This window comes from Oncorhynchus mykiss, chromosome 26, assembly GCF_057628025.1.
Source record: "Oncorhynchus mykiss isolate SJ-2025 chromosome 26, ASM5762802v1, whole genome shotgun sequence".
Taxonomy (NCBI): Eukaryota; Metazoa; Chordata; class Actinopteri; order Salmoniformes; family Salmonidae; genus Oncorhynchus; species Oncorhynchus mykiss.
The window spans coordinates 8,312,771-8,330,889 of record NC_143047.1 but is presented as its reverse complement, the minus strand read 5'-3'; the positions used below and the strand labels follow the sequence as shown (position 1 = coordinate 8,330,889).

The 18,119-nt window shown below is 43.0% G+C and overlaps 1 protein-coding gene across 12 annotated transcripts in view; it reads left to right on the top strand.

Moving 5' to 3' along the window:
* LOC110506314 (protein kinase C and casein kinase II substrate protein 3) overlaps nucleotides 1–17,897 on the top strand; it is a 29,117-nt gene extending 11,220 nt beyond the window's left edge. For 7 of the 12 annotated variants that reach the window (XM_021585842.3, XM_036963519.2, XM_036963520.2 and 4 more), the window contains 9 exons: nucleotides 5,047–5,139; nucleotides 5,802–5,958; nucleotides 6,606–6,841; nucleotides 8,970–9,125; nucleotides 9,964–10,139; nucleotides 11,064–11,184; nucleotides 13,865–13,998; nucleotides 15,028–15,191; nucleotides 16,674–17,897. In XM_021585842.3, the coding sequence (XP_021441517.3) occupies nucleotides 5,086–5,139; nucleotides 5,802–5,958; nucleotides 6,606–6,841; nucleotides 8,970–9,125; nucleotides 9,964–10,139; nucleotides 11,064–11,184; nucleotides 13,865–13,998; nucleotides 15,028–15,191; nucleotides 16,674–16,789 (1,314 nt within the window). In that variant the 5' untranslated portion in view covers nucleotides 5,047–5,085 and the 3' untranslated portion in view covers nucleotides 16,790–17,897. The remainder of the gene's footprint in view (nucleotides 1–5,046; nucleotides 5,140–5,801; nucleotides 5,959–6,605; nucleotides 6,842–8,969; nucleotides 9,126–9,963; nucleotides 10,140–11,063; nucleotides 11,185–13,864; nucleotides 13,999–15,027; nucleotides 15,192–16,673) is intronic. The other 5 variants (XM_090221906.1, XM_090221904.1, XM_090221905.1 and 2 more) reach the window with 1 other exon arrangement.
* The last annotated feature ends 222 nt before the right edge of the window (nucleotides 17,898–18,119 follow it).

Here is an 18,119-nt window from a genome sequence, read left to right as displayed (position 1 = left end):
AAAACTCTATGGTCCTCAATATAGAAAGGTTGCTGTCAAGATTTTTGTTACACAATATAAATTTAATAGAAAGAGAAGTCGGGCAAGGAATTACATTTTATTCATTCCACCTTTATTATTTTTGAGTATTTTTTTAAAAATTGTAATTTATAGGGTTCAACAAATGCTAAAGATTGAGCATGTAATCTCTGAGTAAAGGCTACATGCAGAAAGACCCAGATACCAGAGTGTGTGATTCTGCAGCCTGTCATGTTTACAGATTTAATCTTCTGTAGTATGAATTGTGTGTACTCTATAGATGGCAGCTCTGCTTTCTGCTCTTATTCTTGTGATTTCAATATACCCCCCCCCCTGATAAAGGACAGTATAATATCCCTAGATTCCATAAATGTATGGCATCTGTAGAAAAACATTTTCATATTAGTATCTATTGAATCTGAGCCTTTGGCCCTTCCAGGGACTGAATTTGTATCACTGTGTTGAATCCAATGTGACCTCGATAACTCAAGCTGCTGAAATGTCTTACTTATGCCGTCAACTGGTTATTGACTGGAGATTAGTGATGGTTGAATCACTTGACCCCCGCCTTACGAGCTGCTGGTTTTCCATCATCGTTCAGGGGTTATATTACTTGACCCCGGGGCCTCAATCACTGTTGTCGTGCTGCATCCCCACACCACCCAACTTTTCCACTCTGAGATGGGGTCCGAGATATTGACTTTTCAATTAGCAGGCCTTGCTGAAGTGAGCCTCTCATTTTCCTGTTTTGGCGTATTTGTGGGAAATGCCTCTTCCTGCTAGCATACATTCCACAGCACCCACCCCTCTTCTCCTTGCCAGCAGGAAGTTCTAGGATATTGAATGTCTAAACTGCAGAACTCACCAAAGGTATTCTAAGGAAATTGCGATTGTAACATTTTAACGTTAGCTAGGTTTCCATTCAATTGGGACACATTTCCACGTGAATTATTCTAGAATCCACATAAAGAAAATGTTTTTGTTTTTTTTACAGCCAGTGGTATGTTTACACCAACTGGACTTGTTGTGGGTTAAAATCAGTGTGTGATGAAGTGCATACAATGTACCGTTAAGCTTATGTTTTCATGTACTGAATAAAAAATCTGAAGTTCGCTGTTTTCCCATTGCATTTTCAACTCTACCGTTTTGTCACAAACTGTTGTGTTAAATAGAATGTGTCTACTCTGGTCTTCTGCGTTCTAGCCAGCAGCTTGCAGATACAGTGCATGTTGGCTAGTCTACAGATTAGATTTTTATGCATAAGTATATTTTTATTTGTCAAACGACAGTCACGCATTGGTCATGTCACCAGAATAAGAGCCTCAATATGTATTGGAAAGCAGCATCAAGCTCATCACCGTGCACTTTCACTGCCATGCATTTATTAAGGATCTCCGTTAGTTCCTGCCAAGGCAGTTGTAACATTTTTAAATGTTACAATACATTCACAACACATTATGTGTCCCCGTCAAGCTCCTACTCTACTACCACATATCTACAACACAATATCCATGTTTACGTTTGTGTGTATAGTGCGTATGTTATTGTGTCTGTTTGTGAAGCAACAGTCCCCGCTGTTCCATAAGGTGTATTTTTATCTGCCTTTTAAATCTAATTTTACTGCTTACTTGATGTGAAATAGAGATCAATGTAGTCATGGCTCTATGTAGTGCTTTGTGCCTCCCATAGTCTGTTCTGGACTTGGACTGTGACGAGACCTCTTGTGGCATGTCTTGTGGTGTATGCATGGGAGGTTGAGCTGTGTGCCAGTAGTTCAAACAGACAGCTTGGTGCATTCAACATGTCAAATACAAGTAGTGATGAATTCAGTCTCTCCTCCACTTTGAGCCAGGAGAGATTGTCATGCATATTATTGTTAGCTCTCTGTGTACATCCAAGGGCCAGCCGTGCTGCCCTGTTCTGAGCCAATTGCAATTTTCCTTAGTCCCTCTTTGTGGCACCTGACCACATGACTGAACAGTAGTCCAGGTGCAACAACTAGGGCTTGTAGGACCTGCCCTGATGGTAGAGCAGCGCTTTATTATGGTGAGGTTAATTTATTTAATCTATTTTCATAAACTGCATAGTTTCCTGAGTCGTAGTGGGAGAACCAAACACCATATCAACGCTTGACTCTAAATTGACTTCGATATGATGGCTATTATATCAATATTTGCACAAGGTGTTTCCACTGCCATTTCTGGCACAATTAATATTACATTTGTTTATTCCTTTTCCTTATTTTCTCATTTTAACTGCAAGATGTAAATATTGTGCTTTTTATTGTTCCTGGATGCTGTTGCCATAGTGATACCTGTTATTCGGCCTTTATAAAATGACACCAAAACTTCTGGTTTCCTTCAGCTGTCGTGACTTTCTTTTACATGTGATATGCCTTGAATAAAGCTGTGGATGGAATTGTGGTTGTTTATCATGTTTGTAGGTCCATTACCTATAACAATTCTCAGAATAATGGTGTAGCCCATGTACAGTACATGACCAAAAGTATATGGACACCTGCTCGTCGAACATCTCATTCCAAAATCATGGGCATTAATATGGAGTTGGTCCCCCCCTTTTCTAACAGCCTCCACTCTGCTGGGAAGGCTTTCCACTAGATGTTGGAACATCGCTGTGGGGTCTTGCTTCCATTCAGCCACGTGCATTCGTGAGGTCGGGTACTGATTTTGGGCGGCTAGGCCTGGCTCAGTCGGCATTCCAATTCATCCCAAAGGTGTTCGATGGGGTTGAGGTCAGGGCTTTGTGCAGACCAGTCGAGTTCTTCCACACCAATCTCGACAAACCATTTCTCTCTGGACCTTGCTTAGTTAATATGGATGTTGTCATGCAGAAATAGGAGTGGGCACAGAATCCTCTAGAATGCCCTTGTATACTGTATCGGGCCTAGCCCAAACCATGAAGAATGTCCCCAGACCAATATTCTTCCACCAAACTTCACAGTTGGCACTATGCATGTAGCGTTCTCCTGGCATCCGTCCTAACCCAGGTCCGGCCATCAGACTACCAGATGGTGAAAGCTGAATCATTACTCCAGAGAACACGTTTCATGAAGCTTCCGATGAACAGTTATTGTGCTGACGTTGCTTCCAACTTGGAAGTGAGTGTTGCAACTGAGGACAGCCTGCGGTTCCGTTCTGTGAGCTTGTGTGGCCTACCACTTCATGGCTGAGCCTTTATTGCTCCTAGATGTTTCCACTTCACAATAACAGCACTTAGTTGACTGGGGCAGCTCTAGCAGAGCAGAAATTTGACCAACTATGTGCCACGTTGAGAGTCAATGAGCTCTTCTGTAAGGCCATTCTACTGCCAATGGTTGTCTATGGAGATTGCATGGCTGTGCTCAATTTTTATACACCTGTCAGCAACGGGTGTGGCTGAAGTAGCCAAAGCCACTCATTTGAAGGGGTGTCAACGTGTGTGTGTGTGTACACTGAACAAAAATATAAATGCAATTTGCAACAATTTTAAAATTTACTGAGTTGCAGTTCATATTAGGGAATCAGGCAATTGTAATTCATTTAATTAGGCCCTAATATATGGATCACACATGACTGGGAATACAGCTATGCCATGCATCTGGTCACAGATGCCCCATGCAGTACGACGTTAAGTGTTGGTCCCAAGGTTCATGAGCTGAAATAAAGGATCCCAGAAATGTTCCATAAGCACCAGAAGCTTAATTCTCAAGTTGTGCAGAAATTTGTTTTACATCCCTGTTAGTGAGCATTTCTCCTTTCCCAGATAATCATCCACCTGACCAGGTGTGGCATATCAAGAAGCTGATTTTAAACAGCATTGCACAGGTGCACCTTGTGCTGGGAACAATAAGGCCACTCTAAAATGTGCAGTTGTCACAACACAATGCCACAGATTGTTTAATGTTGCGTTTTATATTTTTGTTAAGCATTTGTGCTGTACGAAGTCCACAGGTTTGTGGTCAAATCCTTTTGCAGAGTTAGTTTTTATTTTTCATTTCAATTGTGGGTTTTCAGACTTGATAGGGAGCGGCTGGTGTTTTTAGCAGTGCAAAATCCGCTGGATAGCTTTGGTAATGAATGTCCCCAGAATCCCCAGTCTTCCTTCCAAGTTGTCTGTCAAAGGAAGCAATTTGACCTTGGCACTGCTAGCTAATACAATCAGGAAAGGGACCAGGGGATGTGGATGTATAGGGAAATGTGAACTCTGTACACGGTTCATTTTTTTTGAGGTGGGAATTTAAAAAATGGATCTAGATTGGATATTTTTTTTGACAATTGTTTTAATTTAAAATCAATTATTTGGTCAATTGACCATGCAACAAGTTATTTTCAAGCATATGAGAGTACAAGAGCTCAAGGAATGTGGATGTGTCAGAGTTTTCGCTCTTGAAAAACATATCAGCTATTTTGGTTGGCAACAGATAAGACCTGCTATTAGTATGGCTGACTAAGTGTGGTGGTGGGTTAACCTCAATGACAGGGCATAATTTATCTATCTCATGCAACCCCAGCCTGGCTAAAACTAGTCTGCCTCGGCTCAATCCTCTGACAGAGACAGACACTCAGAGGTGAGACCTGCTCTGCTCCTTTCTCTCCCCTCACCCTACGGGATTACTGGATTACACCTTTAGGGTAGACTCATTAGCTCTGTGAGGAGAAGCTATGGGGCCTTTTCTACAGACTAAGGATGTGGCGTAATGCCAGTGGATTGCTTCATCAGAAAATACATGAAAGTTAGCAGGGTCAGGGTGAAAAGAAGGGGGAAATTAAAAATACTGTCAGTTATTTTCCTAAAAAATTCTGCCCAGCCACTGCTCTTGTATTAACCCTATGGATGCTTGCCAAGTAGGGCAGTAATTTACTTTTCCCTTGTGATGACATGGTAGTTTCTGCTGTAGCTTTTTGGCAATTTCCCTGCATTTTTCTCTTGAATTTGACTCCCAGACTTTTGAGTGGGTTTCACATAACTATATCCAGCTCTGTAGTCCATCGACAGTCTTACATGTTGTTCTCCCCTCGGTTATAACAGATAGCCGCCATCATTCTGTGCTGTAAAGGCGACCCCGAGATGTCTTCCAATGGAGACCTGCGAGACGTCGGGAGCTGCGAAAGCTTCTGGGAGGTAAGCTCAACAACTACACCCCCTCAGGGCTGCCAACCCTGTGGCGCTGACCAATCTAGTGTGGAAGTAGGACTACCACGGGACTGCCCCCCTCGGGCAGCCTTCCATCGTTTGCATGGGCAACACACATAATGAGTCCCTGCTGATTTATATTTCCATGCCCTAGCTATGAGGTTCCTCCCCCCATTAGCTCCTCTTTTGCCCCACCTCATCAGGCCTGCCCCATCAAGTTATCACTTGCTCTGAGGGAAACTAGCAGCAGTAGTCACCTGCTCTGTTGGCCTGTGGCATTCCCATTTAACCAGCAGACAAATCAGTCTGATTTTTGTGTGCTATGTTGACAGGTACAAATTGAAATTTCAGTTAATTTTGAATGGTTTCATAGATATGTACTACATATCCTCTGCAGCAGTCAACAAAATAAGCTGAGGCATTGACATCTAAGTCTTGACATTTTCTGCAACCTAAGGCCCCTCTGGAATGATTGTCCAGATGTTCATGTGCTCTCTGTAGGCAGAGGTCAACTGTGGGTTGTCAAATTTTCCCAGTCTTCTCTCGAACTGTTACATTTTTCTAAACCACAAGTCAACGGCCATATTTCCACGACTTTCTCCCTATGTAGCAGGTCTTTCTTACACAAGTATATGTCCATCTTTACTTAGCCGGGGCACTACAAGAGGACGGTGAAGCGTATCGACGATGGACACAAGCTGTGCAACGAGCTCGTCAGCTGCTTCGCGGAGAGGGCCAAGATTGAGAAGGGCTATTCCCAGCAGCTGAGTGACTGGGCCAAGAAGTGGAGGGGTGTGGTGGAGAAAGGTGAGTTGGCCTGGTAGTGGGGTGACGTTTTAGTAAAAAATAAAATTTCCTTCACCACATTCCTTAAGATATTGTACTTTTTACCCCTTACATTTTCCTTGACACCCAAAAGTAGTTACATTTTGAATGCTTTGCAGGACAGGAAAAGTCCAATTCACTTATCAACCGAACATCCCTGGTCAACCCTACAGCCTCTGGTCTGGCGGACTCACTAAACACACATGCTTCGTTTGTAAATTATGTTTGAGTGAGCCCCTGGCTTTCTGTAAATAAAAAAAAACAAGATGGTTGTGCCATCTGTTTTGCTTAATATAAGGAATTTGATGTTTTTACTTTTGATACTTAAGTATATTTTAAACCAAATACTTTTACTCAAGTACAAGAAAATATCTTTTGACTTTACTTTTTTTGGTTACAACGTGATTTCATTATTTAATTAGTTTTGATGTCCTAAATATTATTCTACAATGTAAAAAAAAAATAACGAGAAAAAAACCTTGAAAGAGTAGGTGTTCTATAACCTTTGACCGGTAGTGTAGGTCATTTCTCTGGTTGGATAACGACTTGACTCTCATTGAATGACATGGAGCCATGTGTTATTGGTGTGAAACGTGTCCGTTAACCCTGTGACTTCTCTCTACCTGAAGGGCCTCAGTATGGCACCCTGGAGAAGGCGTGGCATGCCTTCATGAATGCTGCTGATAGGCTGAGTGAGATCCACATGGAGCTGAAGGAGCACCTGGCTGTGGAGGACAGCGACAAGGTCCGTAACTGGCAGAAAGATGCCTTCCACAAGCAGATGATCGGAGGGTTCCGGGAGACAAAGGAGGCAGAGGAAGGTTTCCGCAAGGCACAAAAACCCTGGGTTCGGAAACTGAAAGACGTGAGTGTTGCTCTACTCATTTAGCTTTTTTTTTTAACCCGTTTAATCTTCATACATCATCAACCCTGAATGACCAATAATAGATCAGTTGTACATATTGTTTTGATTTGGCATTTTATTAGGATTCCCATCGGCTGTTGCGAAAGCAGAAGCTACTCTTCCTGGGGTCCACACCAAACATGAAATATGACAAAATACTGAACATTAATGTTGCTTATCCCGTGTTGTTCAGTTGATAGAACATCTATCTTGCAACGCCAGAGTTGTGGGTTCGATTCCCACAGGACTGAAAATGTTAAAAAATTATAATTAATAATTTAATTGACAAGAACATTCTCATCCATTTTAAAATGGCACACAGCCTACATATGTTTGTGTGTATATGTATCGTATATATGTGTGGACACCCATTCAAATTAGTAGATTTGGCTATTTCGTCTACACCCAGGTGTATAAAATCGAGCACACAGCCATGCAATCTCCATAGACAAACATTGGCAGTAGAATGGCCTTACTGAAGAGCTCAATAAGGTCATAGGATGCCACCTTTCCAACAAGTCAGTTTGTCAATTTTTTGCCCTGCCAGAGTTGCCCCGGTCAACTGTAAGTGCTGTTATTGTGAAGTGGAAATGGCTCAGCCGCGAAGAGGCAGGCCCCACAAGCTCACAGAACGGGACAGCCAAGTGCAGTAGCACATAAAATTGTCTGTCCTCGGTTGCAACACTCACTACCAAGTTCCAAACTGCTTCTTCTAGAAGCAACGTCGGCACAATAACTGTTCGTCGGGAGCTTCATGAAATGGGTTTCCATAGCCGAGCAGCTTGTGATCGCCATGCGCAATGCCAAGTGTCGGCCGGAGTTGTGTAAACCTCACCGCCATTGGACTCTGGAGCAGTGGATACATGTTCTCTGGAGTGATGAATCACGCTTTACCATCTGGCAGTCTGACGGACGAACCTGAGTTTGACGGATGCCAGGAGAACGCTACCTGCCCCGATGCATAGTGCTAACTGTATAGTTTAATGGAGGAGGAATAATGGTCTGGGGTTGTTTTTCATGGTTTGGACTAGGCCCCTTAGTTCCAGTGAAGGGTATCTTAACGCTACAGCATACAATGACATTCTAGACGATTCTGTGCTTTGGGAAAGGCCCTTTCCTGTTTCAGCATAACAATGCCCCCGTGCACAAAGCAAGGTCCATACAGAAGTGGTTTGTCGAGATCAGTGTGGAAGAACTTGACTGGCCTGCACAGAGCCCTGACCTCAACTCCATTGGACACCTTTGGGATGAATTGGAACTGGAATTGGAATTGAATTGAATTGAACTGGAACGCCGACTGCGAGCCAGGCCTAATCGACCAACATCAGTGCCCGACCTCACTAATGCTCTTGTGGCTAAATGGAAGCAAGTCCCTGCAACAATGTTTCAACATCTAGTGGAAAGACTTCCCAGCGGAGAGGAGGCTGTTGTAGCAGGAAATGGGGGACCAACTCCATATTAATGCCCATGATTTTGGAATGAGATGTTTGACGAGCAGGTGTCCACATACTTTTGGTAATGTAGTGTAATAATGGCTCTATATAATACTATACACTTTGAATTTGTGTCAGAGCTGTGTGTTAGTTGAATATGCAAACAATTAGGAGTTTTCAACACTGACTGTGTCACTACTTTCTATAAACAGTCTCGCCTCAAGTCTTAGCCAAGAGAGACTATTTATATTATCCCTCTGATTACAATGAAGCGCAAGATGTGTCGCTCTGTTATGGGCCAGCTGCAGCTTAACTAGGTCTTTCCTTGCAGCACTGGACCACGACTGGACAATAATCGGCATAAGACACAACCTAGAGCCTGCAGGACTCTCTCTTTGGAGTGTGGTGTGAAAAGCATTTTATTTATTATTGACAGACCTTGCCCCATCTTTACAACCATTCAATCTATATGTTTTGACAATGACCGTTTGCAATCTAAGGTAACACCAAGTAATTTGGTCTCCTTGATTTGTTCAACAGCCACACCATTAATTACCAGATTCAGCTGAGGTCTAGAGCCTAGGGAATGACTTGTACCAAATACAATAGATGTGTGGTTGGTGGTGGTAGTAAACAGAGGAATTCCTCTGTCCAAGGTGGAGTCGTCTAAGAAGAGTTACCAGCAGGCCCGTAAAGAGGAGAAGACTGCTTTGACTCGCGAGTCCCATGCCAAGGCGGACCCCACCAAGTCGCAGGAAGAGGTCCGCAAATTTACAGATCGTGTTGAGAAATGCAACCAGGAAGCAGAGAAGGTACTGAAACTACACATATGTGAACAATACGTGTTCATCTAGGTAGTCATCAGGTTCCATAACATTTGTTAGTCAAGAGGCTTGAGGTCATTTCGTTTTTTTTCTTACATGCTGTACTTTAGCCCATGAACACAAGTAACAAGCCAACCTCTTGAGCATTCAATATGTTATTTGTACCAGCCTTATAGGTTCAGCTAATGGGACCGTCCAGTCTAAATAGCGGGGTCGGTGGAATTGGCTCAGTGCAGCTACAAAGCTTTGTTTTAGTTGGGTGTGCTGTCTAGAGGCAGCCTGTCATCAAGTGTGAAATTGTGGGTGGGGAAGCACACACCGACGTGCCTTTTTTTTAAATAAAAAAACATAACTGTTTGGCGTGATGAGGCTTGAGGCGGGATGAGGCTTGTCAGGTGGCAGCCTTGCAGTGACGAGCAGAAAGACTGAGCTATTTTTTTTTGTTGTTGACTGGCTGGATCTATGGAGGCTGTTGTTCATTTTCCACTATGTCTGAGCTGTAGGAAGTGCAGCGTAAGGTCCCATTTTGAAGTTGAGTTAGTAATCAAAAGCTTTCCTATAAACCGAGCTCCACCTAATTTAAAATGTAGGGATAGTTTGTAATTTATACAGTAAATCCTGAAACTAGATTTTGTCGGTTTACTTGCCCACAGCTAATCTCGTGAGACTACACCCCATAACGAACAACATTAGCCACACCAAAGCCAGGAAGTCTTTCAAATGTATAAATATTTCAAATGGTATAATATTTTTGCACGTGAAGATGGCGATTCTGTGTCTGAAGCTAGATGTATAGTTGGCTGTGTGTCTGGTTTTTCAACTCCAGGCGAAGGAGCGCTACGAGAAGGCTTTGGAGGAGCTGAACCGCTGCAACCCGCGCTACATGGAGGACATGGAGCAGGTGTTTGAGATCACCCAGGAGGCCGAGAAGAACAGGCTGTGCTTCTTCAAGGAGGTCTTGCTGGACATTCACAAACATTTGGACCTCTCCAGCAAGGATGGGTATGACATTCACACCTTCTGCTGACCTAGTACCTCGACCCTTGTAAGTCAACTGTCAAATATCTTGGGGGAGGTTATCATTTTTTGTTTTCTGGACACATCTAGTTATAGTTAACAAACATACATCTTGGTTCACAAATACATTTCTTTAAAAATCAACTCTCCGTGTCTTGAGTTGGGTACTGGGTGTTCTTTTCCGCTTACAGGTATGGTGTTGAGACCTTAGTCATGTTTTACAGTTGCATAAATTGCTCAAGATTGAACAGTAAACTTTGAGCATGGGAATCTAATACTGCAACTATTTTGTAGAATTAGCCTACGTTTCTGTTCAACAGTATGTGTACACAAGGAGGGAATGTTCAACTGCCGGTGTTGTCCATTAACTACCAGTCTTTCATAACAGGTCCTTACTCTATTTAGACAAGGGCCAGGTGACCATGGAACTGTTGATGGTTGGTCTGGCCTTCCGGCTGAGCAAATATTCAGTGGAATTTTGCCACATTCTTATAGCTTGGTATGACCAGAGATTGAGACGAACCTAGTAAAGTAAGAGTTGATCTATGGGTACGACTGGATAAAGTCCACCAATCCCGCAACAAAAACACCCTCAGTCACACATTCCAATAAAAATGTTACTGTGATTTTAGTTTTATTTGTGGAGCTCAGCATATCCTCCTCCTTTTTAAAAAAAAATGGTACAAAGTTATTATTTTTTTTCCTATAATAAAATGTTTTTTGAAACGTGTGCCCTCATTTTTCCACATACCCCTGTTATCTGGTGTATTTATACCCAAGATGTCCGCATTAGATAATTGCGCTTTGCATCCCGTACACGTGTTGATCCATCTTGCTCACTGACCACAGTATTGTGTTGAGTGTGGGTAATGTGACTCCAGTGATTAACAGAGGGAATTTGTCCCTTAGATTCAAGGTCCTGTACCGTGACCTGGGCCAGACCATCACTGCAGCCAATGACAGCGAAGATCTGAGGTGGTGGAGAAACACCCATGGACCTGGCATGAGCATGAACTGGCCACAGTTTGAGGTAAAGGACATTGTCTGTCTAACCTTTATGTAAACAAATTGTCTATTGACTTTGATTGAACGTGAGTTACAATGCAAATTGCAAGCTTATAATAATAAATATGTTGCCTGTATTTACTGATTATCAAATAGTATATACACTACTCAAAAAAATAAAGGGGACACTAAAATAACACATCCTATATCTGAATGAATGAAATATTCTTATTAAATACTTTTTCTTTACATAGTTGAATGTGCTGATGACAAAATCACACAAAAATGATCAATGGAAATCAAATTTATCAACCCATGGAGGTCTAGATTTGGAGTCACACTCAAAATTAAAGTGGAAAACCACACTACAGGCTGATCCAACTTTGATGTAATGTCCTTAAAACAAGTCAAAATGAGGCTCAGTAGTGTGTGTGTGTGGCCTCCACGTGCCTGTATGACCTCCCTACAACGCCTGGGCATGCTCCTGATGAGGTGGCGGATGGTCTCCCGAGGGATCTCCTCCCAGACCTGGACTAAAGCATCCGCCAACTCCTGGACAGTCTGGTGCAACGTGGCGTTGGTGGATGGAGCGAGACATGATGTCCCAGATGTGCTAAATTGGATTCAGGTCTGGGGAACGGGCGGGCCAGTCCATAGCATCAATGCCTTCCTCTTGCAGGAACTGCTGACACACTCCAGCCACATGAGGTCTAGCATTGTCTTGCATTAGGAGGAACCCAGGGCCAACCGCACCAGCATATGGTCTCACAAGGGGTCTGAGGATCTCATCTCGGTACCTAATGGCAGTCAGGCTACTTCTGGCGAGCACATGGAGGGCTGTGCAGCCCCCCAAAGAAATGCCACACCATGACTGACCCACCGCCAAACCGGTCATGCTGGAGGATGTTGTAGGCAGCAGAACGTTCTCCACGGCGTCTCCAGACTGTCACGTCTGTCACATGTGCTCAGTGTGAACCTGCTTTCATCTGTGAAGAGCACAGTGGCGAATTTGCCAATCTTGGTTTTCTCTGGCAAATGCCAAACGTCCTGCACGGTGTTGGGCTGTAAGCGCAACCCCCACCTGTGGACGTCGGGCCCTCATACCACCCTCATGGAGTCTGTTTCTGACCGTTTGAGCAGACACATGCACATTTGTGGCCTGCTGGAGGTCATTTTGCAGGGCTCTGGCAGTGCTCCTCCTGCTCCTCCTTGCAAAAGGCGGAGGTAGCGGTCCTGCTGCTGGGTGGTTGGCCTCCTCCACGTCTCCTGATCTACTGGCCTGTCTCCTGGTAGCGCCTCCATGCTCTGGACACTACGCTGACAGACACAGCAAACCTTCTTGCCACATCTCGCATTGATGAGCCATCCTGGATGAGCTGCACTACCTGAGCCACTTGTGTGGGTTGTAGACTCCATCTCATGCTACCACTAGAGTGAAAGCACCGCCAGCATTCAAAAGTGACCAAAACATTAGCCTGGAAGCATAGGAACTGAGAAGTGGTCTGTGGTCCCACCTGCAGAACCACTCCTTTAATGGGGGTGTCTTGCTAAATGCCTATAATTTCCACCTGCTGTCTATTCCATTTGCACAACAGCATGTGAAATTTATTGTCAATCAGTGTTGCTTCCTAAGTGGACAGTTTGATTTCACAGAAGTGTGATTGACTTGGAGTTACATTGTGTTGTTGAAGTGTTCCCTTTATTTTTTTGAGCAGTGTATGAAACCCCAAATTATCTGCCAAAGAAATGTTGTAAAAGGTGTTCATATAATTAAATCCTCCCCATAGAGCCATATTGAGCTCTTGCTTGAACTGTTAGTAAATTCCAATTTGGGATGACACTGAATGGGCCCTTGTGTGACATGTGGACCTGAGTTGGTTCTGGAATACTGTATGTAGTGTGTTCTCTGAGCTAAATGCCTGCTCTGACCACCCCACACACAGCTCAAGGTTCCTAAAAACTGACCATTTTAAAACTGCTCCTCAGTCACTACCTTCACTCTAGTGCACATGCAGGAGGCAATTTTTCTATTTAGTGGAAAATTCCAGCTACTGTGAACACAAAACAAATCCTCTACTTCATAATGATCAATTTAAAGCTGGCGATAGCTGGCTGGCACGCAGGAGCGTGTTGATCTGGAAACCGGCATTGGTTTACAGTTCCAGGCAAAGCCACTGTGACGCTTGAGGGGAGTGAGAATGAGGCAGCTCTCCTCTGTCGCCTTAGGAATCTTTTGGCATTCCCGCTGGTTTCACCCAGACACAGGGGCCCCTTTGTCCTGGCTGGGGAGCAGCATAGCTCTCTGTAGTGGATCTGGCACTAGGCACAGGGCTTCAAAAGCCCTCTGGTTATTTAGTATCATCCCAAAGATGATGCATCATAATGTGACTGGCGAAACTGTATCCTCAGTCAACTGTTTTATTGTGGTGTATTTTGTTTTCTCCATCTTTTCATTTGTATGGTGATTTGTTTTAGATTACAGGTCTGCGAGGTGGCTGTTCTTTTGTGGTGTTTTGGGTGTGGTTTTTGACTGCATTGATAAAATAAAACAGACTAGGCCAGATGAATACAATAGGTATTTCAGAAGCCTCTGTATGTGTGAGAAAACGATATGTTACCAGCTAGTGATAGTTAGAAAACATTAAAATAGTTCCATGCTTTTTAAAGTCTCACATATAAATATAAATAAATACATGTTTGTCCAGGAATGGTCTCCTGAGTCAAACCGCTCCATCTCCAACCAAAAGGCGAGGAACAGCCGGGCGGAGGATGTGGTCACCCTGACAAACATTGTCCCTTCAAGCGAGGAGGCACCCCAGACCCCTCAGGAGACCACCAGGTAACTGTGCGCTCTGTGACCTGCACATGACCTATCCGCCCTGCACTACCACCGTAGCTTCTGTACCACATGAGTTGTTAAAATGTAGAGCTAGAGATGACTCTTTATCCGACTGCACCACTATTCGTTTGTTCTTCTCAGCTTTAGGACAGGTACTGAACAATGTTAGTGTGTTGTCTTTCCTCTTCTATAATACAACCTTTTGAATGGAGCAGGAAAGACTGGGAATAATAGTTGTGGAGCACGTTATCTTGTTGTTCTGACTCACTGTTCCCACGGGACAATGGATGTTTGAGGAGTACTTTGTAATGAAGAATTAACATTGGTACTTGAGGCCAAGTTTTCTTTTTTTTTTTCAATAACATAACAAACAAAAGGATGACATAGTTATTGTGTTAACTTCCTGTTGGTTTGCGCCAAAGCTGGTTTGCTCCAAAGACGTATACCTCCGAGGTGTTTCACCTCCAATTATTCCAGCTTTTCGAAAAAACTGTTTGGCTTCTGCTTCTATATTTGTCTTGTCTTCTTAACTCCATGGGGGACCACGGTTACCAACTTCCTGTATCAGAGAGCTGCTGCCTCTAATTAGTGTTTGTACTAGTGCTGAGTCAGAGGCCTTGTGCCTGTGCCCGTGTTCATGTGTTTTGAATTGAACCTCCGTATTCAGTTAAACATACGTACACCAGTCACAGATGTTCTTAGTGTCGCTCTAACTTGGCGTGTGAGCACGGAGATCAAATGAAGGTATATTGATTTAATGTGTTGCCTTTGATCGAACTTGTTGGGGGGCGGGGACCTGTGGTCGCTACCACCCTATGTTGGTTAAAGTTATTGCTACAGTGATATAATGAGAATACATGGCCCTGCGTTACAAGACATTTTGTTTGATTTCTGGTTGCAGCCTCCAATGTATAGTTTGGAAGAGAAAATGACACATTCATTGTTTTCTTCATACCATCCTTGTAGGACTACACAAAGTAATAGATTTGTTATACTAACCCTCTGCCCCCCCCCTTTTCCTGTCAACAGAGGGGTGAAAGACTACTCATCAGACTGGTCTGACGAAGACATCCCCAAAAAGGTCATCGCCGCTAATGGGTTAGAGAAGGAAGAGGAGAAGGTAGAAGGTGTACGAGTTAGAGCGTTGTATGATTACACTGGGCAGGAGGCGGATGAGCTGAGCTTTAAAGCAGGTATTAATCTCTACTAATGCCTATTAATGTCACTGGACATCAACACAGACACAAGGACCAATGTCTGCAAGGCAGCCACAGCTCACTTTGTCTTGCTAAACCAGTGGCGTAGATATTAATTCACCATTTGTTTGGGGAAATAATAATAATAATTTGTTAATTTGGTCGAAACATGTTGAAAATTGAATGACAAACAGTGGGAGAATTAATACAAGTGTGATTTACACATGAGCATCAGATTTGAATACACTGCAGCAATATCATTTGTATTTTGATGGAAATGATATGTATTGCATAGGATCAGCCTTGGTTCCCTTTGGTTTGATTTATTTCCTATATATATTTCCTATATATCCTTGATATAATTTTCATAGGATATCCTGTTTGAAACATTGTATTTACAGCTTTGGTTGAAGATTAACATCGAGAATTAGGATGAGTAACATTGAAAATGGATGTGTATATAATAAGAATGCAATAAAGGGTGTGTCAAGCAAAATGATTATCAAATGATACTCATTTTTAAACCCAACACTGCAGGTAAGTGTTGCAATTGATAGTCATGACGATTATGGTTTTTGAAATGTCTGAATTACCTTGAACCGAACCACGTCATTTGTCGAGACTTCACAAAATGCACTTGTTTATCCTAGATGATTCCTGCCAGCTAAAAGGCACAGGGTAACGTTGTCTGTTATTTTGATTAGCAGTTAATTCCCATGATCACGACGACCCCCCCTTGTTATGCTAGTGAAAATAAAGCTGTCGTTAAGGCAGTGCTTTGCCCCTCTGATTGGTGGGGTCACACTCAAGTCTCCCTCCCAGTGGAGCTTAACCAGCCTGAGCCCCCATTAGAGCCCAGTCTAACTGCGAGCTAATGTCCTTGTCTGGGGGGGATCTCCTAGATTAGTAGATGTCTACACAGAGGGGGGGGGGGGTCGTGTACCCTTGGATTTGGAGAGGATATTGGATGATAGAGGTTGAAGTGCCCATGTAGAGAGATCTTAGAAGACCTTACTTTAACACTGTGGCCTTGCTTTTAGTCTACTTTGGTTCCAGTCTTGAGGGATCACAAAAGGCCAAATGATTTGAGACTGGGTAGAGGTTAACAATCCTTTGGAGAAGAAATAAGCCTTCGCACACTAAGCTTTTGCTTTCTAGAAGAACACCTCGGACTAAACTAAGAGGTGATATAGTCGATAATTAAGTAATTTCTTTTGGATGTGGTGAGAACATGATGTACACCGGTAATTATGTTGCCGCCTTGAGGTGGTCCCTGTAACAAAGCTGAGATTCAGAAGTCCAGTACATTACATTAATATGGATGAATTATGGTGCATGTAATTGCACTGAGAAGGTGTTTCACACTCCCAGCAGGTGGTGTCAGTGGGAAATTCCAGATATGCATGGGACTGGATGAAACAGTGCAAGTTGTTATTATTAAGCATGTTCCCCTGTGCTTTCTGCTCTCTCATCACTCAGGTGAAGAGCTAATGAAGATGGGCGAGGAGGACGAGCAGGGCTGGTGCAAAGGGCAGCTGGCCAACGGAGATGTGGGCCTTTACCCTGCTAACTACGTCCAGGTCGTCACATCCTGATGACCCGCCCCCTTCCTGGGCCCCCTCCAAAAAAATGCAGCCAATGGTACCACAGAGTACAGACGTCATGAGAATTACTGACAGCAACACCAGTGCAGACAGTCCCCCAGAAGACTGGATGTGCTTGTTGTATTTGTTGAGACAGCTGTTGCTCTTAATTTCAAGAATAATGAAACTGGAATACAGTCCAAATGTGAAACTGTTTCCTTAACTACTAGAGGATTAATAACAAGAATGGAGGTCATTATCCCGTGGAACTTATCCTCTGTGAGAGAAATAACCAGTACAGTAGTGCCTTTTGCAAAGGATACCAGGGAAGGATGTTTGCAGAGCTTTCCTCTGTCATGTGACTGGCAGCATTCGGCAGTGGTTTAGGCTGGGTGACAATATGAGCGACCCCTGGAGGACAGGATCGTACACAGCAAGTTAAATGATCACGAGAGGGTGCCTCTGCAAGGATGCAGAAACGATCTCACGCTTCAGTTGTGCATCAACTTTTGACATTTCACTAGCTTTCACTCGAGGCACAATTCAAGTATTTATTAAGATGAGATGGTATGCACAGTTTTTCACCTGTTACTCGCGGTTTCTTTACAATATGTTGTGTACTTCACATGTTAATTTTCCCTAATGTTTAGTATGTAAAAGTACGTAGATACCCTTATCAATATTATATGTATGTTTGGGATCGTTAGATTAAGGTTACAATGCAACCCACATTGGTTCGATGTGCTTGCTTTTTCTCTGTCAAATAGCCATACTTGTGTGACATGAGGGATATGAGAGTAATTCCGTATCGCAAATTTTTACCTCCAGTTAGACTTTTATTAGCATTTTAATTTATTTTTCTTGTTTAAATCATTTTAATATTTTTTTGCATATGAACTAAACCAACTAAACCAGGGAGACTAAGACTTGTATACGTTTATTTAAACCTGTGGGAAGAAGTGATGCAGGTGTGTACAGCTATGAGACTGTTTTGAGGGCAATGTAAACATGTCTGTCTCCACTGCTGTGAGCTCACTGTGAACATGGTTTGACATTAAACTTACTAACAAGCAACAAGCTAATCTATGTACAATTCAGAAATAAACCATTTAAAATCCGATCCCAATCCACCAGCTGAATTATTTTCACTTTTTAATCAAGTAGTATTGTTGAATGGATTCTTGTGCTTGGAAATTAGTTGTGAACCCCACAACCATCTGTCTGGAGATTGAATATAAAAAGTGAAATGAAATAAATATCAATTTCTCATTACACATCTACACGGACCAGGTGAATCCAGGTGAAAGATATGATCCCTTATTGATGTAACTTACTGATGTTA